The sequence below is a fragment of the Microchirus variegatus genome (genome assembly GCF_963457635.1).
Source record: "Microchirus variegatus genome assembly, chromosome: 20".
In the NCBI taxonomy this organism is placed as follows: domain Eukaryota; kingdom Metazoa; phylum Chordata; class Actinopteri; order Pleuronectiformes; family Soleidae; genus Microchirus; species Microchirus variegatus.
The window spans coordinates 7,143,425-7,165,331 of NC_139821.1; the positions used below are offsets into that span (position 1 = coordinate 7,143,425).

Genomic DNA, 21,907 nt, shown 5'->3' on the forward strand with positions numbered 1-21,907 from the left:
TTTGTCTTGTTGTGAACGTCCTCGTGTATCGACTCACCTCGAGAAAACGGCCTTTGTTTTTCTTGTTGTTTCTCTCCCTGATGCTGATCTTTTCTCGCTGTGATAAGACGTGGAAATGCTACGGCGTAAATGAACAAGAGGGTGATTTTCTAAATGTGTGTCGATATCGTATTGTAGAAGCAACAAGGGGGAAATTCTGTTCACACACACGTTCTTAATCTTCTTCAGAGAACTTGTTTTTCTTTACTTTGGAGGTTTCATTTCATGAATTAAACAAACAGGCAGCTCTTGTTTTAATTATTTACGCAGGTGGTCAAACGCAGGTTTTTGCACATGAAGGGTAATGAGGATCGACGCATGTTAAATCGATTTATTCTTATAGACCTAACTTGCACATTGTGGCACAACAAGAAAACATATTCTGTATGTACACAACTTTGTTTTAAAGTTGCACAGTCACAGTTCAAATTTCACTTGAGTGAAAAACAGTCTGATTTTGTGAGTTCTGCACAATTATTGCTGCTAATGCGACATTAAAAGAATCATAACTTTGACTCAACAACACATAAGAAGACGAAAATAAATTTTAAAGCCTGAATATGTGACCTATAAACACACACACACACCACAGCATGTCCATATAAGGAGTTGTTTTTGAAATAAATACATGTATCAGGCATTTTCTAGTATATATATTGTTTTTATAGTCACCTGTATGTGTTCCAGTTCCAGTGGATGTATTATTGTTGACTGCCACCAAGTGGCACTAACCACTCTGCACAAGTATGACCAGTGTTTATGAACAATTACTGACACATCACTGTTTTGTTGTTGGGTTTTTTTGGGGCCAGATTGACCTTTTGTACTCGATTTAAGTGTTGTCGTCCCCCCTCCTGCCCCACGGTGTCAACACATCTGGAACATTTGTTCTGTGTGACGTGAAGGTCGGTCACTCTCTCTCATCCCAAACCTATTTAAAGACACAGCATGTGTGTGAGTGCGTTTCATTACCGGCTCGCTGAGAAGTTGGCGCAGGGACAAAATAAGGAGGTTAATAAAAACGTCTGCAGCGTGACTCAACACAAAATGCATGTGTGGATTGACAGAACAGCCTGAGATGAGAGGGATTTTTTTTTTAATGTCACACTCATCATCAGAGAAGATCATTTTTCACTCTGGAACAATGTGTGCATCAGCTGTTCAAACACACTCCTCTGTCTAAAAGCCCCGCCTGTAAACACGGACAATATAACGACTGAAGTGTACTTTCAGGGATCTGGAGGCTATTGTTGGTGTCACTGTCATACTTCAAATAACAATGGCCCACAGTCTGAATGCATGCAGAACATTAAAGGCTAAAACCCTGTGCTAGTCAGATTAAGTTATGCTTCCCAACGCTGACAGTGATGGAGGACAATAAAAATGTGGTTTAAAAATACTTGGAACATTCCGCTGAGGTGTTTTATTATTCTATTAAAAATCGCATTTATTGCTGTTATTTATTGTCAACAGACAACTTCAATATAGCTTATCATCAGAGGAGGTGGAAAGTAATGAATTACATTTACTCGCGATGCTGTAACTGAGTAGATTTTTTGTGTACATTTTTAAAAAATATGTAATTTTACTTTTACGTAACTATGTTTTTTTGGAAATTACTGCACTGTTTTAAATCACGTCCATTACTGATTGACAAAAGGACAGGTGAATAAGAAAGACAGGTGAGGACAGGTGAATGATGAGGACATGTGAATGATGAGGACAGGTGAATGATGAGAACAGGTGTATGACAGGGACAGGTGAATGATGAGGACAGGTGAATGATGGGGACAGGTGAACGATGAGGACAGGTGAATGATGAGAACAGGTGTATGACAGGGACAGGTGAATGATGAGGACAGGTGAATGATGGGGACAGGTGAACGATGAGGACAGGTGAATGATGAGAACAGGTGTATGACAGGGACAGGTGAATGATGAGGACAGGTGAATGATGGGGACAGGTGAACGATGAGGACGGGCGAATGATGACGGGTGAATAATGAGGACAGGTGAATGATGAGGACAGGTGAATGATGGGGACATGTGAATGATGAGGACAGGTGAATGATGAGGACAGGTGAATGATGAGGGCAGGTGAATGATGAGGACAGGTGAATGATGGGAACAGGTGAATGATGAGGACAGATGTATGACAGGGACAGGTGAATGATGAGGACAGCTGAATGATGAGGACAGGTGAATGATGGGGACATGTGAATGATGAGGACTGGTGAATGAAGAGAACAGGTGAATTAAGAGGACAGGTAAATGGACAGGTGAATGAATGAAGAGGACAAGTGAATGATGAGGACAGGTGAATGACGAGGACAGGTGAATTAAGAGGACAGGTGAATTGGTGTTAACTATGGTCCCTGAATGTTTACATATTTTATTTCGTCAGCACTTTAGTTTGTCAAGGTTTGCCTTTAATTAGAAACAATTAACGTGAGATATGTGTTCCCTTACTTTTACTAGTACTTCAGTAAAATGTAATACTTTTACTGAGTAGAATATTTCAGTACTCTTTCCACCTCTGCTTATAATATTATAGTTGTCCCACTAAGACTCCAAAGTAAACGAGTGCTCTTTTAATTGTATTTAAATTAAACTTGTCTGAGTGAGGTCACCTTAAATCTATAATTCCTCTCCCATACAAGCGTGATTAAAACATGATGAGAATTGAATTTCATAGCAGCTGTTCTGTTCATCCACACTGTCATAACTCTGTATCTTCCCTTTTTGCTTTTGTCACCAACAGATGGCAGTAAAAAAAAAATAATGAAACACAATAAAGTGTCGTGCAGATGATACGGAACAAATGTGTTTATTCATTTACACTTTAATGGATGTCATAGCAAAACAAAGAAAATACTCTTTGGTAACAAAAAATCATTGTCGTTATCGTACGTGTTAAGTGCTTTGAGTCGCTGCTTAGCAAACAAACACAGCTGATGAAGAGGTGAAGGGGGAGGGGATTCCAAGCTTTTCCACCATCATGTTAATGATTAGCGTTTACGTTACTCGTTTCATATTCATAACTATCCTTTTCCTGCTTTTACTTGATCGTCATTGGTGTCCGTTGTCTCACTGCGCGGCGCCGCCCGTGTCGAACATCTTCTTGCGTCCCTCCATGCCAGACATGGCCTCCACGTTCTTACGCCAGTCGCCCACCTCGGTTGTGCTGACCTGGAATTAAAGCGAAGTAACAAAAAAGTGGAAATTCACAGCCTTGAAATTCACAATGTGGTCAGTTCTTGAATTACAGCTGTTCCTTGCGACATTATTGAAAGATACGAGCTGTCAATCACTCATGTTTGTCCTAAATGGGACAAAAACAGTCCAAAAACATGCAGATTTGGGGATTTAAGGCAAATTGGACACTAAAATTGACCGTAGGTGTTAGAGAGTGGATGGTATTGTCTCTGTATGACCCTGTGATGGATGGTCAACCTGTCCACGGACAGCTGGGATTGACCCAACAACCCCTGGTGACCCTTGTGGAGGATAAAGTGGTAGAAGATGTAATTAATGAATGATTGAACATCATGTTCTATTGAATAAACAATTAAACTAGCAATTAACTCCTGTTGTTAATGATGCTATGAATCAAGAGAGAAGTCCATCCTACCTCCTTGGATGCTATCCTGGTTTATATACAGTTTATAATTTGGTCGGTTTGGTACTTCTTACGATACCTTGTCCTGCTTGACGTCCTCCTTCTTCACAGACTTGAGGTTAGCTCTCAGGTCCATGGAGCCCTTGTGTTTGGAGCCCAGAAGAGCTCTCATCATCTCATCGGCAGACACCCTCACCTTCCTCAGGGCGGGCTTTTTGAACTTTCCGCCGAGGTCCTGGACCTTGAGCTTCAGCTCGTGAATCTAACAAATATAAACGTATATAAAAAAACGGACGTTCTTTCTCGTTCAACAAATCAAAGAGTTTGTTCTCGAGACATTTTATTTTATTTTGTGCTCTGTGACTCACATCTTTGTTGTGCTTGACCACTTTGTGCTCACAGTCGTATCGCTCCTCGTCCACCACGTCGATCTTTGCATGAAGCTGCTTGCACAGATTCTGGGAGAAAGAAGCATGATTTAAACAGAATATATCACAAAATATAATATGAAATAAGTCATTTTAAATGACCCACTTGTAGATCGCCCAGTGCCAGTCCAGACAGCTGCAACGGAGGCATCTTTTCCTCTAGGTAGCGCACTTTCTCGTCCTCCCTGTCCTGATTCTCTCTCTCCAGATCCTCACAGGCTCGCGTCAGGAGAAGCATCTGATTGGACCAAACAAAATGACTTGATGCTATGCCAATATATGTGGGGGTTTTTTAAAAAGAAGTTTAGAATTAGTCGTGTTTATAAGTGAGCGTAGAGAATGTGACGTTGCTCCCACAGGAATCTGAACTCCCATTTCAAAGCTTTGTCCAGAGCCACATGTGTTAATGGAACGTCAGAACTGAGCCTATTGTGTGACACCAGCTGTCAACCACACTTTTGTCCACTCATACTGTATATGCTGTGCTTTGTTGTCTATTTTCCTCTGAATGGGAACAGAGTTTACAAAGTTGACATCATGTTCTACAGGAGAAGACTTGAAGTGACTGAGTCCTTTGAACCTAAGCCTCAAAATGTCTGTTTTTTGCTTATTTTAACCATAAAAGGGCCAGAAAATGTCCTGTAACTAAGTGCTTTTGGCAATTTTTACAGAATAACTCTCAATATCTGGCAATTATTTACAATTTACTGCATTTAAAAAAATGCGTTTCCACGCTAGCACAAACCATCGCGTAATTGCGCTAATCCGACGTCGTCTGCGATACACTAGGTGTTAAAGGGTTAACTTTTCAGTGAATCAAGAGTTGAATGGCAAAGGTGGTTTCATTCTCCCACAGTTAGTTCCAATGTAGATCAGTGGAGTTGTGGCCCCCTGGTGGCTATTTAATATAACCTTGTTTCCTGGTCGGTTTCAGGAGGAAACTGGAAAAACGAGATGTAAAAGTGCCAATAAATGGATAAAGTTTTAAATAGTTCATCAAAAGGATAGATAATGGGCTGCAAAGACGTACTTTGTACAGTTTGCAGTCATAGTAGTACATTTTGAACTTCTAAATGAGTGAGTTTAAAACTTTTTATATCGTTCTTAGTGTTTCACAATTCACACACAAGTGGAAATCACGACGTCGCCTCTCACCTTGAGCGAGAGCTTGCGAGAAGCCGAGATCTTCGACTTTGGCTGTGGAGGGAAAAAAATGGAGATTTGTGGAAATTTCAGTCAGAAAACAGTCATTGACATCATTACTCTATGTAAATAAATGCATATGTTACCGTTTATAATCGGCCGTAATAGCATGAACGGCAAAACTGAACATTGTAAAGTTATTATAGGAATCCAGGCCTTTGCCAGCTGTCCACATTATGTCCGGTACATATAGAGTAATAAATGTATGTATGTATGTAAGGAGCAGTGTGTGTGTGTGTGTGTGTGCGTCAAACTGGACACCACTTGTTCTTGCAGCCCCATGTGAGAAGATAATAGGTTTATTATTAGGATGAAGTCAAGGGGAAGGCTCTCGAGGGGAGGCTGATAACAGTTCTGGAAAAGATAACCGCTGCCATTTCTTGTATGCCATGTGTGTGTGTGCAGGACAAAAGTGTGTGTCGCCACCCCCCCCCCCCCCCCTCTCCCTGTACATGCATGGAGGATTAACACAGTGCAGTATAACCGGCTCACCTTTTCCCCTCTGGGATTCATGGCTGCAAACGTGTGGCGGCCTCCTGAAAGAGCAAAGAGTTGGGGGGCAAAATGAGGAACGTTCTGCTCTAGGACAGTGACATTTGGTTAAGATTGTAGGACAGTCGTCAACTTACCCCTCCTGTGTGTGACTTATTTTCTGAAACAGAGAGAGAAACAGCGGTTGGTGTTGGTGTTAGTGCCGTTTCGGGGATAATGAGTCACGCCAGAGAACGACAGTGTAACGTGAGCCTGTGAAGGCCGATCATAGCTACAGCATCCTTCTGACAAGGGGATTAAAGGGAAAATATACGACGGGGGACAATGTCCTGTGTCGCTATATTCAGCATCATCTCACTGTTTAGTAGTGTGACTAATGACGGGCTCAACTGCTCTGCTATTAAAGCTATGACATCCATGACAAGTGGCAAGATCTGGACACTTCTGGCAGTTTATTATATTATATTATATTATATTATATTATAAAACTGTGCCTTAGTGTCTATAATAACAATTACTTTGATCACCAATTAGTCCTGGAAACATCATCATTCACATCCATCTACTTTAACAGACAACCATTAAATACAGTGGAGAAATACTGGAGAGATGGTTGCTGGAAATAGGCCTCTATACGCCTATGTACATATTAAAAACCAGACGTTTGCAGCTAGAATAGTCGTTTATCACATTAACAAGTGTATTTATGGTTGGTGGTATGGTATTTAATGTTGTATTCATTGAAAAAAAAAGGGATTTTCCTTCAAAAAATAAGTACATTTCTAAGTGACCCCAAACTTTTGAACGGTAGTGTAATTGTGAATAAAAAAAAAAAGAAAATGCAGTTACCTGTGTTTGTGGATGAGAGTGTGCAGAGGTGTCCGGAGTCAAACAGCGTCTGCCGGAGACAATGAGCGGCTTTTTATGTGTGAGCCGCAAGATAAAGTGTCTGCTCCCAAAGAATGTGTTGGCTCGAGCCCAAGCATGAGATATCACCTCCTCCTCCTCCTCCTCCTCCTCCTCCTCCTCCTCCTCCTCCTCCTCTCTGCCCTGCACTGTGACAACACCATGGGGAGAGTCAATGAGCATTAACTTGATGGTATGGACTCCGCTTGGATGGGTGAAATAATTTGGTTGTTGTTGTTGCCCCCTTTGGATTCATAAGAGAATTTATAGTGAGTCTCAAATGTTGGCTTTGATTTCAATTCAGAGTTGAACTAAAAAAAGGCCTGTTTGTACAAACATCAACAACAGAGGGAAAAAGAGTCCAAATCTGAGGCTGTTTCTCACATTCCTGTAAAATACAGTGTAAAAAGTGCTACTTTGCTGGAATCTGTATGAACTACATAAAGTTGACAAAGTGACACTAACATAGTCATTTTAACACTAATTCTGATTAGGATCAAGGTTAATTCTGGAGTGTATTTAACTCTTTTTTAGTGACACTTTAATACTAAGAAAGTAAAATTTTACTCTATTATTCAATAGTGGATGTGGCCCTTTTATTTTATATTGAGAGTAAAAAATGGAGCCTACTGTGTGCATCTGTACCTGAGTATTTTTCAATGTCATGGTTATATATTTGTATGTAATTTCTATGGAGACGGTAGTGTTGTGTTATTTCCTTTATTTCCACTCTTTCTATAAAGCTAACTTTGACTTCTCAGCAACAAAACAAGCTCATACACATGTTTTTTTCCATTTAAAACTAGTGTTGAAAGAATTATTATTAACAAAAATTACCACTTTTCTAAGCCGACCATTTTAAATTCCATCGAAACATTAAATCACAACTCTGATTGAGGTATTAATTTGCAAAAAATATATATATATATATTTGAATCTCAATTACAAAACAAAAAAGTGGGTTTTTTTTATGACCTCTCATATCCTACTTGCAGTACCTACACTGTCCACCAGGGAGCCACTGCCCACATGTCACCTGTAAGCAATCACCCAAAGCCCCTGAAGTCTAAGTTCAGAGTAGATCATCCTCTCATTACAGGCTCATAAAGTGAATTGATCAACACTATCAATACATGAGATAATTATGGTTTAATAACAATAATTTGCTTCTATGACATTTGACATAATAAACACTTATTATGATAAAATAACTGCTTTTTATTATGCACTGGCCCAGAGTAAGAGGTCAAGCAGGAGGAGGAGAAAAGCCAGCTGATCCACTCTCACTCTGGAGAGATTAGATTAATGTCAAATTATTGACATCTCTATCCCGTGACATCTACAGTCAACGTCTGTGTGTTTTCGCCTCTGCAGTCAACAACTCCTTGGTGCTAATCTCAGCCTGAGCTGTGGCACTTCTGGCAAATCACCTAAACCCTGACGCTGCATCGAGTTTCTTCTTCTTCATTCTGATGGATTGACGTGTTGAGATGTTTTCTCTTGGTAAACAGAGCATCAGCTGCAGGGACTTTATTTGAGGAGGAAGCAAGACTTTGGTGAAGGAAGTTATAGTTTTATATTTCGTCCCAGTTCATTCATTTGGTGTAAGATATTGCTTATGGAGCTCATAATTTAAGAATGTGGACTCTCATATTGTGGAGGACGAGTAGTTACATGGATTTAAAGGTCCCCTGTGTCAAATGTTCTTTTATGTTTACTTTAGTCAAGGGCCTTGCTTTAACAGAGGTCGCCATCTTGCAATGCCACGCTTCCCCTTTACGCCTTATTTATGCCTTCAAACAATTCCCAGACGGCGTTGACTTCTATACCAGGAACAGAACAGTAGCTGAAAGGCGGCACAGGAGGCCACAGTCGGCAATAAAAAAGGTGGAAGACGCACGGGGGACAACAAATGTTCTGTCATCTTTTCTTTTTTTTTTTTTTCTTCAGTGATCCTCAGCAGGTGGGAGCGCTATTTCCGATGCAACCCAACCCCCGTCTGTCTCCACACAGACACATGTATACGAGTCAAAAGGGAAAACAGAATCATGTCGGGCTTTTTATCAGGAGGAGGGGGGAAACCTTGTAGAAAACCTTTTTTTTCTTTTTTTTGGGCCTTCACAGTTTACTAATCCATAGTTTTCCTCATTTGCTCCTAAATAATAACAGCTGAAATGACTGTTTTGAGGCTGAAGGGATAAAGGACACAAGACACGCTGATCTTCCCAGGGTTTTAATCTGTCCTCGCCTGCTCGTGTTGAAGGTGTTATTTGTTTTGTCAGTTGTCGCTGTATTATTCATCTGGACCCGCGGTCGTGACCCAACAAGCTCAGACACGTGGTGACTTTCCCTGTTTAGTCTCTATTATTATTATCTTTTAATGTATTATAGGATACGATAAAACACTTTAATGTCATTGTAGCTGTAACTGTACAACAATAGAGATTAGACAGACGTTCCTTGCATTTATAGATGGATCTATTAAAGTAATAATATGTTGAAGCGCTGAATTTCATACTTTATATGTCCACTGATCACTGTGCAGTAAAAGTGGTTTTTAGAACCTATTCTTCAGCAGTAGAATTCACTTAAATCCACTAGAGCTGAAACAATTACTCGATTATTAAATGAATCGTCAACTATTTTTATAATCGACTAATCGGTTTCAAGCTTTTTTGTCATGATTAAAACAACATTTCTGATTGTTTCAGCTTCTTAAATGTGAATATTTTCTTCGTTTCTTTGCTCCACATGATAAAGAAATCATTAAAAGTGAATCATTTTGGTTTGTGGACAAAAACAAGACATGTAAAAACCTAATTATTTCCAGGTTTGACAAACACTGATCACGTTTTCTGACATTTTACGGACCAATAGTATCGTTACAGCTCTGAAAATCAGCATTGTGTGAATTCATTTGACAATGGTACAGGCTCTAAATCTGACCTCTCCTCACACTCCGATCTCAGAGTGGCACGGATGTTTGGACGCCGGACACAGAAAGCAGCTGACGCTCGACTTCAGCCAACTGGCCTGCCCCCCTGGCATCTCTGTGCCCGCTGCTCTCACCTTGATGCTGCCCTTAAGATTCCCAGTTGGGAGCAGTGGATGCCCAGAGTGGCCCACATTTCTCAGCTGTGTTTCCAGTCTAAAGGACAAGGGGCATCATATTTATATTTATTTGAGTGTGTGTGCACGCGCATGTGTGTGTGTGTGCGTTGTCTTTACACAAAGCCTTGTAGGACACACATTCAAGCCTAATTCTGCATCCAAACTGTTTACCCTTGAATCTTAAATTAGCTTTAATTATTTCCTTGATGTATATACATATATACGTATAAATATGTATGTATATATATATATATATATATATATATATATATATATATATATATATATATATATATATGTGTATGTATGTTTATATGTATATATGTATGTGTGTATATATGTGTATATGTGTATGTATGTATGTATGTATATGTATATATGTGTATATATTTATATATATGTATGTATGTATATATGTGTATATATGTATGTTTGTATATGTGTGTGTATGTATGTAAGTATGTATATGTGTATGTATGTATACTGTATGTGTATATGTATATATATATATATATATACATATACATATACATATACATATACATGTATGCATGTATGTATATATGTATGTATGTGTATATATATATATATATATATACATATACATGTATGCATGTATATATATATATATATATATGTATGTATGTATATGTATATATGTGTATATATTTATATATATATGTATGTATGTATATGTATATATGTGTGTATATATATATGTATATGTGTGTATATATATGTATATATATGTATGTTTGTATATGTGTATATATGTATATACATATATATATATATATATATATATATATATATATATATATATATATGTATGTACATGTATGTATGTATATGTGTGTGTATGTATGTATGTATGTATGTATGTATACTGTATATATGTGTGTATATATATATATATGCATGTATGTGTGTATGTATATTTATATATACGTATATATATCTTGTATTCTCATTTTACAAATACATTGTTGTGCATTGTATGTAAATGAGTATTGAAGTCACACAGTCGCTCACACACTCGAGAACGTTTCAAAGGTCGCGACAGTAAAGTCTGACTTTGAGGCCAACAGACTTCATAATGTGAGTAAATGTTGAGTGAAAAAAGAACTGCTGGAAAAATGTTGTGAAATAAGTGTGACTTTTCTTTTTTTTCTGTCACGACAGACTCACTCCAGCAGGGGGCAGCAGCTCCTCACAGTCCTGTATATGTCAGCACGAGGTGGATGCAGAACTTTCGACTTCCACCATCTGCAAGAGCAGAGTGAGCTGATTGATTTTCTTAGCCTTTAAATTGTGTAGAAATTCAGCCCCTGTTTTCCAAAATGTGTGGGTTGAACGACAGTATCCTGGTCAAAGATCTACAAATGCCCCTTAATAAATCTTCTATGTCCATGAATGCATCATCCATCAACTGAATTTTGGTATAATTTGGTTTAGTGTCGGGAAACAAACAATCAAATGACCGTATAGGTGGAGGTGATCAGCAAAAGTGTGCCTCCAACTCAAATTTCTCTTTGATTTATTCAATAATTTAACAATTATGATCGTCCACATGGTCAAAAAAACATAATACATGACAAATGAAGCAGTAAAAGGAAAATAATTGGTGCAAAACTCATTTTGCACCAGCAGCAGTGGAGCAAACAGATCGTGTGATGATTCGTCAGTAGAAAAACACAGTTAAATACATTAACACAGTCGGGTGTGGCTGGACACTGTAACCACCTCGGGCGAAGCCTCACTATTCTGGGTAAATTGCACATGTTCGACCCCCCTCGACCCCCCACAGAGCGAGAACGTCCGTGCACTTCCATACAGACTGTGTCCAACATGTTCCACTTTAATGTCTCGAGGTTGTTTTGAAAACTCCAACACTGTCTCTCTCTGTGGCTGCAGGAAGACACATGACGACGTTCTCCACGTCCAAACGTCAATGGATCCATTATGACCGTGTCCCTCTCTGTGATTTAAACAGAAATGTCTGTCTGATGATGTGACTTATTAACAAAGACTGCTTTGAAATATTGACGAGTGAAAGATTGTTTTCATCAACTTTTATTGTGGAACAAAAATATCTTTCGGATCATAACTTGCAATGAAAGAAGGAATAAATAAATGCATAGATTAAATGTAATAATGTGGGCCGCATGGCACTTCATTTCAAAGTAATGAGTTATTTCTGTATGGTTTTTTTATGAATAGATTTGTTTTGCATCATAAATACGTTTTATATTATGAACTATTTATGGTTCCGTATCGAAACAAACTCTTTTATTTTGAAAATATCTTTAACAAATCTGCAACCTTTCTAGGACAATCCAGTCCAGGTTTGACAAGTCTAAGTATAGAGGTTTTTGATCTGGGCCTGGTCTAATGTGGTCTAATCTAGATGCAGTAAAAGCAGTGATATGTCAAAAAAAATGATATTTTCACAAATATGTCAAACGTTTCACAAATCAGAAACTTTGACACTTCTAAATATGGAGATTTTGGTTCTGGATCTAGTCTTATGGTGGCCCTGAGGTGCAAAACACAAATGCAAATCAAAAAAAACACCATCTTTGCTAACAGTTACGCTAACAGGACCAAGTGTCACTGGTGGGCACGTGACAAAAAAGAATGAAGATATTTCTCAGGGGAAACTGAGGTTGGGAAGCACACATTTTCAAAAATACTACCCCTATTCTAGTAATAAACAAGCTTATTTTTATGCAAATCGGTGAAGTATTCCTTTAATGTCAACTGTTGGCCTTAAGCCTTTTGTTGAATTAGCTTTGTAGCCACAAATGAATAACTTTACATGAACTAGAAAACCCTCAGCTCTTGTTTTGCCCGGACACTTATGGCGGACTTATTGACTTGTCGCTGCAGTGGGCGTGTCCGTAAACCAGACCGCCCCCTAAAAGGCGGTACAGCGCTTTTGAGCACACCGAAGATGACGTAGGCTGGAGTGGGCGTGTCCGCGCGTGTTTTGCGGTGTGTGTTGCAGAGGAGGAGATGCTCCACACGCAGCTTCTCCGGCTCCGTTTGGCGAAGTGGACTCGCCTTTTACAACACGAGGGACACTTTTGTCTCGCCGGAGGGGGGGAGGGTGTTGACGGGAGGAGAAAGTGGTAGAGGGGGAGGGAAGGAAGAAAGGAAGAAAGGCGGAGGGAGGAGGGAGCCCATCGCCGCGGAGGAGGAGGAGGAGGAGGAGGAGAAAGAGGGTCAGAGAGAGGACCGGGTCGGGGGGCCACGCGGAGGAGGACGCTGCTCCTGGGATGCTGTGGGACACCGGGCGTGGAGGAGGAGAAGAAGAAGAAGAGGCTCCAGGGGTTTGTGGTGATGATGATGATGATGATGATGATGAATGGTGGACAACAGTGTGGCGGAATCTCGCGCTACCGGACGAACCGCATTTCAAAGCAGCACCCACGAGTGTGAGACGCCGCTGCAGACACAGACGCGTCTCTGATTCCAAAGGAACCCGGATTTCCAAATCGATGCTCGGGTAATTGATCACCGCGCAGCCAGCAGCAGCAGACCCACCACCACAACCCCCCCTTTCCCCATCCACGCGTCTGTCTGTCCGCACAATGAGACGCCGCTGTTTTCTATAAATGCGCCTCTTTGGATGTGCGTTCACCTCAGTGTTTTTGAGCCGCGCTACACGGAGAAAGAAGAAGATGCTGGGGCGATGCTACCGGGGCAAACTGTCCGTGTGGGCCGGCCTGTGCCTGCTGGTGCTCTGCTGGTTCTACATGTTCCCCGTCTACAGACTCCCGAGCGACAAAGAGATCGTGGAGGAGGTGCTGAGGCAGGGAGGAGTGTGGCACAAGAACCAGACTGGCATCAATGTGTACAGGTTCGTCTCAGGACTCCATTTATGTGCGTCTCCATTGTCTTTGACTCCTTTTAGTGATGGTATTTATGGAAACATGACTGAAAAGTCATCATAATTACCAAGAAAGGTGGACAAATATTCCCCCCTTTTTCCTGAATGGGGTCCTGAAATTAATGAATTTGTTTGTTACACTCTGCAGTCTCACCACTAGATGTCACTAATTCTTACACACCGGACCTTTACCCCCAAAAGAAAGTCTTATGGCGCTTTTCCACTACACGGTCCTGGCGCGACTCGCCTCAGCACAGCACGGTTATTTTTGCTTTTCCTTTAGCGATAATAGTACCTGCTCTGGCGAGGTTCTAAGTGAGCCAATTCTAAAATGTGACGTCAACAGACTGCCGTGCACTGATTGGTCAGAGAGTGTCGTCACAAGAAGAGTCATGAGCACGCCGATCAATTTCATGCATCAAAGTTAGAATGACTTATTTCTTGGATGTTTTTTTGTTTTATTTTTACGAATAGATTTGTGTTGCATCATAAATATCGAAACAAACTCTTTTATTTTGAAAATATGTGAAAATATCATCATAAATATTGTTATTTCGACATCTCCCGACATCTGTCCCCAGAGGCACGTCCAATATCCTGTCTCTGACCAGACTCCCCGCTGTCACATAACGTGGTGCTTATCTGAAAATAAGATCTGCATCCTCTCTGCGCAGGAAGCTGCTGACCGACTGCTGCAACCCGCGCAGGATGTTCGCCGTCACCAAGGAGAACTCGCCGCTCGGCAAGGTCCTGTGGTACGACGGCGAGTTCTACTACTCGCACACCGTCAACAACGAGACGTACCCGCTCTTTGTGAAGGTAAGGACGCAGCGACCTGCCCACGACCCCGCTGCTGTAAACGGGTAAAGCCGAAGCGTGACCAGGCTGAATCATCACTTTAGTCACTCGAAGGTTCTTCCCTGGGTGCAGAGCCGCAGACTTTACTCGCTGTGGGAGGACAGCTGTGCTCTCGAAAAGCAAAAGCAGATGATGGGAAGCGATGGGGGTTTTTTTTCGCCCACTCACCGTAATACAACACTGTGGATTCTCATTTTGGGTCCATTATGAAAGCAGGGCAGTGGAGTGTGTGTTAAAAAGAGTTTTATTTATCAAGTAAAGTGAAAAATGAAGGGTACAATAAGGGCCAAAGATATGATCATGATATATGACATCTTTTTTTGCTGAAATTGACAGTTTTAGAGCATCCTGACACAACCTAATGTGTCATTTTTCATATTTTATCTAAACCATTTCCATATAATTTGACATTGTATGTCCTCGGCTTGGGAGGACAAGATAAATTCACTGTTGTGCCACTTTTAATAGTTTTTTTCCCAGTTTTTTTCTTAAACTTTACTTTACTTGTCACTCAATAATGCTGCTTTTCCTCTACATGGTCCCACCACGCCTCAGCACGGCACAGCTCGACTCGACCGGTGCACGGTTTGGTTGGTTTGCCATTACGATATAGTACCTCCTCAATGTGGGCGGAGTCGTCGCAGCACGGCTGCATGAAACTGACTGACATGCAACACACACAAACGAGTGACTCGTAAAGCAGTTGTTTTTTGGCGTAACTGAATCATTAGAGTCGTTAAATACACCAGACTCCTCCGTTTAAATCAAGATTTTAGACATTTCTGTGATAAATGTTGGAGATTAACACAAGTTTTCAGTCTTTTTAACTGATATACAGTTCGGAATTGTTCGGTTTTGACTCCCTTGGAAGCTCACTATAAAAGGTACCAGGTACTGTCACTAATGGAAAAGCAAAATGAAACGCGCCGTGCCGAGTCGAGTCAAAGTTTTGACCAACCGCCCGACACCTTTTGCAAATCGGCTCCTTATCTCTTTTGCGATATCCAAACCATTTCCACATAATTTGACCATGTGTAAAATGTCGTTGTTTTTATTCAACTTTAACCCTTTTCACTCAGTAACTCTGTAGGAAGCGTGACAGTTACTGGGAAGTGGAAGTTTCCTGCGTACAAGTAGTTGTCAGTTGTCATGTGTTTTTCTGCCGTGTTTGTGTGTGTGTGTGTGTTACCTGGTAAATGCATTTAAAGCTTTTCATCGTGACTTTAATGAAGATCCGTTATCTCTGTCACAAATAACCCCACAGTCTTTATTTATGCCCTCAAGTACTGTATGTGTGTGCATCTGCACCTAGATAAGAGCAGTTGAGCTATTTATACACGGTTCCTCCCGTGTGTGTGTGTGTGTGCAAGTATCTGCATCAGGGCGTCTGATGTACTGAATGTCCACAAGTGAGAACTGGACAAAATGTTAAAAGTGCCGTTGCCGTGGTTTCCAGGGGCATCAGCAACATCTCTCAGCTCACAATTACCGGGCCGAATCCCGCATTAGCGATGCAGCTGACCTGCAGAATAATATCCTGGTCGGTAGAAGGCGAGCGATGAATATCTGATCCTAATTTGCAAGCACAAGCTTTGCATGTCTGTTCATGATAAGTGGCGGGAGGAGATGAGCTTGTAAGTGTTAATTTAGAGCAGTGGGTTTAATTATTAGTGCAGCCGTGGTTTGAATACAGTGAGACGGGTTAGTTTACTCGGTGAGTCATTTTTCAATGTTCTGTCAATTTTGGTGACTTTCTTTGCTGAAATACCGGGAAATATGAGTAAATACAATTATTTTGGACCATTTGGAGCAATTCCAAGACACCTGGTTTGGTTTATTTGACATATTTTTTGACAACAAACAACTAAATCAACAGATAGATTGATAGTAGGGTTGAACGATATTGAATACATTTGCAATTGCGATTATTTTCGACAGAAATGGCGTGATTCGCGATATCACACTGTCACAGAGCGCACTGTCATACTGTGTCACACTGTGTCACACCGTGTCATACTGTGTCATACACTCACACTGTCACACGGTGTCATACTGTGTCACACCGTGTCATACTGTGTCATACTGTGTTGCACAGTCACACTGTTAAACCGTGTCACACTGTGTCGTACAGTCACAGTGTCATGCTGTGTCATACTGTGTCGTACAGTCACACTGTTAAACCGTGTCATACTGTGTCACACCGTGTCATACTGTGTCACACTGTGTCATACTGTGTCACACTGTCACCCCGTGTCATACTGTGTCACACCGTGTCATACTGTGTCATACTGTGTCGCACAGTCACACTGTTAAACCGTGTCACACTGTGTCGTACAGTCACAGTGTCATACTGTGTCGTACAGTCACACTGTGTCGTACAGTCACAGTGTCATGCTGTGTCGTACAGTCACACTGTTAAACCGTGTCACAGTGTGTCATACTGTGTCACACTGTGTCACACCGTGTCATACTGTGTCACACTGTGTCATACTGTGTCACACTGTGTCACACTGTGTCACACTGTGTCATACTGTGTCACACTGTCACACCGTGTCATACTGTGTCATACTGTGTCGCACAGTCACACTGTTAAACCGTGTCACACTGTGTCGTACAGTCACAGTGTCATACTGTGTCGTACAGTCACACTGTTAAACCGTGTCACACTGTCATACAGTCATACTGTATCACACCGTGTCATACTGTGTCACACTGTGTCACACCGTGTCATACTGTGTCGCACAGTCACACTGTTAAACCGTGTCACACTGTGTCATACAGTCATACTGTGTCACACTGTCATACTGTGTCACAGTCACACCATGTCATGCTGTGTCGCAGTCACAACATGTCGTACTGTGTCACACTGTCGCACCGTGTCGCAGGTTAGCGGTGGTCTCTTTTGCTGAGTCACACACACACACACGATGCAACGTTGTAATTGTGCGTCTCTCTATCTCCCAGTTTAATAATAGCCAGTGTCCTGTATCCAGTGATGTGTTTTTGTCAGACATAACAGGTATTTAAGTGGGATTGGACGCTCCAAAATATTCTTATAGTCTTCTCAACAACCAGTGCTGTGATTACAAGTCACAGAGCACAGACGAGCAGCCGAACACTGAAGCAGCTACTGTATCTGGGGCCTCTGCCAGGGAAATGCGGCAATGAAATTCGGGCTTTGGCAGAGCTCCTTAATCCTCATTTCTACAACTGTATAACGGCGCATGCATCAGATAAAGGTTATGTTTTATTACTGACCCTGTGGTTTTGTCCTTAGTTGTGAAGTTGAAGTCTGCGTTCAGTACAATGTTCATGTCAATATTGAAAATGTCAAGATTGAGTTTGAAAGAGCGAGTGAAAGTTGAACAAACCACTTAAATGTGGTTCTAAAATTCTTTATCTGAGGCAAAGATGAAAGTTTCAGGCCAGTGTGTCGCTTCACCACCCCGTGTTTTCCGCACTGTTCGCAGGTATTGTCCTCTGAATTAACCCCCTGTCATGGTCCAGTAGAGACCCTGGGGCAAAGAGAAATGTGCATATGTGTGTGTGTGTGTGCCTTCCTTTGTGTGTGTGTATTCTCAAGTGAGTGCACGCCGAGGGGGGAATAATGAGCACAATTGTTTCCGCTGTCTTACTTATCCAAGCCTCTGACTCTTGAGTGCAGCCGAGGCAAAGTAAGACACAGACAGAGGACATTTTTGGCCTCTGTGTGCTCCGTAAAGAGTAAAAAAAACTTAATACAGTCTTTATACGAGGCTTTAATTTAGATGATGATAGGGCTGCGATTCACGAGCAGGAAGCTGATTTTCCAGCTGCAGCAGGAATGTGGAGAGGACTGTGACACAGCTTATGTTACGTAAACACGTGAGAAGAAAGTGATCTAAACATTTAGTGGATTCACGGATTCATTTTATTGCAGTAATATTTTTTAGTAAGGGTTGAAATAATAACCCATAACCCTTTATTGTAAGGATCTGAATCTTTGGGTGGCTCACGATTCGATTCATACGATTCTCGATTCAAAAATTGATACAATGCATAGTGTGTTAAGGCAAATTATGGCATCAAAACAATACAGTTTGTATATAATTTGTGATAATGTGATCACACAAAGGCAAACTTAAGACAAAAGTTAACATTTTTGTTCATTCAAAACAAATAAAAACTTACTTCCTGTACAAAATAATAACTTGCATAAATAAAAGCTTCGGCTAGCTGCCTTTTTCTCCCAGAAGTTACAAAAATAAACTGTACACAAATAACACAAAGGGGTGTTTTTTTCAAAATAGAAACTTTAATAAAAAAATAAATAAATACCTGATGTCATGGAAAATACATTCTCTCATACAAAGACATGTAACACATCATCACATTACTTACATTTGACTCGCGTTTATTCACATTTATAATCAGCGCTTATACAAACTGTCCAAATCTCACTCATGCAACTTTAAGTGCACATTCTCTACTTGAGTGCACATTCTCTGCTACCTACACAGGAAGCTGTGAACCGCAACTGACAGGAACTCACAGCTCCTAATTTACATTGCTGTCATTTCACAGAACTCACACACCTATATATTGTCTCCTAAAGACAGCAGGACCCCCCCACCTTTAACCATATACCGTTGACAACACAAAGGTCACCAAACAATAGCACACGAACATGCACTAAGAACACCTGTGTCTTGACTTCCTGCTCTCACACAGTCTCATCCTTTAAGAACCTGTAACTCTGCAACCAGTTCAGTCGAACTTTGAACAACCCTCGAAATTTCTTCTTCTCACCCGGGGGTCGCACGAAAAAATTTCCGCAACAATGATTAGAATCCCCCACCTCTACCTTGTTTTGTTTTTTTGTGAAAATTTAACATAAAATGTACATAAACGTGGTGAAAACAGCCAGTTTTCTTTCTTGCAGCGCCACATAAAGGAGTTCCAATTTTGATAGCGATGTGTCGTGATTGTACGTGACTTTTTAAAACCTATTCAACTAAACCCAGAGGAAAATGCAACCATTTGTTTACGTTTTTCCAGTTACTGTTTACGAAATATTGTGACAATATTTCCACTTTTGTGTGACTCGGCTCAAAGTTGAGATTGATTTTATATGGCGATAGTTCATCTTTTTACTTGGCAGAACATTCTGTACTGTTCTGTGTCTTTGACTGGTGAAAGAAAAAAAAAAAGACAAATTTACTGCCCAGTATAATGCAGACTGTGTTCCAGGTATCAGTGAAGCACAATCTGATTCTAAGGATGGAACAGTTTGACCTTGACTTGCTTTTGACCTCCTCCTCCCTTCAGATCCACTTTCAGCGGGAGCCAAGTTTTGCTGAGCACACACCGGCCACCATGTGTCTGCCTCCGAGAAAACTAACATTTGTCTAAAACTGGTTTTGTTGAACCCGTAACCGTGTCGTCCTCGCAGGGCAACCCGCTGCGGTTTCCTCTGAAGAAGTGTGCGGTGGTGGGCAACAGTGGCATCCTCCGAGGCAGCAAGTGCGGTCGCCACATTGACCAGGCTGACTTCATTATGAGGTGAGAGGATGAAGTTGTGCGGACTGCATGAGTGCGACCGCTTCACCGCCGCCTGCTGCCCCGCTCCAAACATGAATCGGCTGTCTCCGAGAGAGCAGCCGAGCGCCGTCGGTGATCATAAGAGCTGATGTTCAACTGCAGCAGAAGTGAAAATTTAAAAACGTGCTCCGTATAAGAGGAAGTACTATCTCGTCCAACTGGCTTAATTCACAAATTCCCACAAAACCTGGATTATGAGGGTGTGTTTTGGATTTACTGCTATGCACCAAGAATTGGAAAGAACATCGCTGCAACTTGTGATTTGAATATAATACACTTTTTCAGATCACTCAGACAATGGTTTAACTGTTTTGTTTCTGTAGATGTAACCTTCCACCGCTCTCCAAGGATTACGTGGAGGATGTGGGAAACAGGACACATCTGGTTACAGCCAACCCCAGTATTATAGAGAAAAGGTAAATAAAAAATGTTTTAAATCTTGTGGATTGTTAATATTTGAGAGATGATGTGGTCGTCTTTGTCGGGGCTAAAGCTCAATGTATGGCGAAGTTATCGGGGCACTTCCTGTTTCGTGACTGGTCCAATATTGCCAATTTTCTGATGGTTGCCATGGCGGCGCCCTTTTGAATCCCCTAAAACCTTTCCATAACGGTTTGCCTTAGATGTGTCTCGTACAAATTGTCGCCTTTTTTGATGTCCGTACGATAAAAACGCGCGCAGACGACTTTGTTCATTTCGATCGCTTAGATGGAAGCCAAAATTAAAAATGGCTGACTTCCTGTTCATTTGAGACCGTGGTCACGATTTACTGTTTTTGTTCGTCTTGGGCTATTACACGTTCCTACCAAGTTTCGTGAAATTCGGGGCAACTTCATCGCCGTGCCGTTTTGCCTTAGGGGGGCGCCATAGAGTCTTGGTGCAGCGCGCAGGTCTGGAATGTTGCATTTTCGCTATACTTGACCTCAGTGCAGTGTGTTTTTACGCATGTTAACCCCCTTGAAAATGACACTCTCTCTCTCTCCGTTCCTTCAGATTCCAGAACCTTCTGTGGTCCAGAAAAGCCTTCGTGGACAGCATGAAGGTCTACGGCCAGAGCTACATCTACATGCCGGCGTTCTCCATGAAGCCGTGCACCGACCTGTCCATGCGGGCGTATTACGCCCTGGCCGACTCCGCCTCCAACCTCACCATGCTCTTCGCCAACCCGGAGTTCCTGAGCTCGGTGAGCAAGTTCTGGAAAGCCCGCAGCGTGCACGCCCGCCGCCTCTCCACGGGCCTGTACCTGATCAGCCTGGCGCTGGGCCTGTGCGAGGAGGTGACGGCGTACGGCTTCTGGCCGTTCTCCGTGGGCCTGGACGAGCAGCCGGTCAGCCACCACTACTACGACAACATCCTGCCCTACTCGTGGTTCCACGCCATGCCCGAGGAGTTCGTGCAGCTGTGGCAGTTGCACAAGAGCGGCGCGCTGCGCATGAGGGTGGGACACTGCCCCCCGTAGGAAGACAGGAAGGAAAAATGATCACGTCAGTGCATGGATGTGTGTGTGTGCGTTTGTTTTGTACATGGAAAAACTCAGCTGGGGCTGTGGAAGGTGAAAGTGGGCACGCCTGGCTGGATTTGGGAGGGGGGGGGGTATTTATTTATTTTTTGCGTGTCTGTGTGCTGACCCACTGTATGTGACTGCCATATGAGGCAGCTGCTGGACCAACACACCCCCACCTTCCACCACCACCACCCTCTGGGTCTTTGTTGAACAGAGGCAGAAGGAGCAGAGGACCAGGGGGAATAATAATGGAGAGATAATGGTGTCCTTTTAAT

At 41.8% G+C, this 21,907-nt stretch overlaps 2 protein-coding genes across 2 annotated transcripts; one reads left to right on the forward strand and one right to left on the reverse strand.

The window, feature by feature from the left end:
* Positions 1-2,850: 2,850 nt before the first annotated feature.
* LOC310942065 (troponin I, slow skeletal muscle-like) lies at positions 2,851-6,712 on the reverse strand. The gene is made up of 8 exons (XM_083907341.1): positions 6,631-6,712; positions 5,919-5,941; positions 5,782-5,825; positions 5,242-5,283; positions 4,193-4,324; positions 4,027-4,116; positions 3,738-3,920; positions 2,851-3,228 (listed from the first exon to the last, which is right to left on the reverse strand). The coding sequence occupies exons 3-8, from the start codon at positions 5,800-5,802 to the stop codon at positions 3,127-3,129; spliced, it is 570 nt and encodes a 189-aa protein (XP_083763467.1). The 5' UTR covers positions 5,803-5,825; positions 5,919-5,941; positions 6,631-6,712; the 3' UTR covers positions 2,851-3,126.
* A 6,769-nt stretch (positions 6,713-13,481) lies between these two features.
* Positions 13,482-21,587, forward strand: st8sia1 (ST8 alpha-N-acetyl-neuraminide alpha-2,8-sialyltransferase 1; the record flags this gene model as incomplete). Its single annotated transcript, XM_083907299.1, has 5 exons — positions 13,482-13,660; positions 14,365-14,509; positions 19,980-20,089; positions 20,452-20,544; positions 21,122-21,587. The coding sequence occupies 5 exons, from the start codon at positions 13,482-13,484 to the stop codon at positions 21,585-21,587; spliced, it is 993 nt and encodes a 330-aa protein (XP_083763425.1).
* Positions 21,588-21,907: the final 320 nt, after the last annotated feature.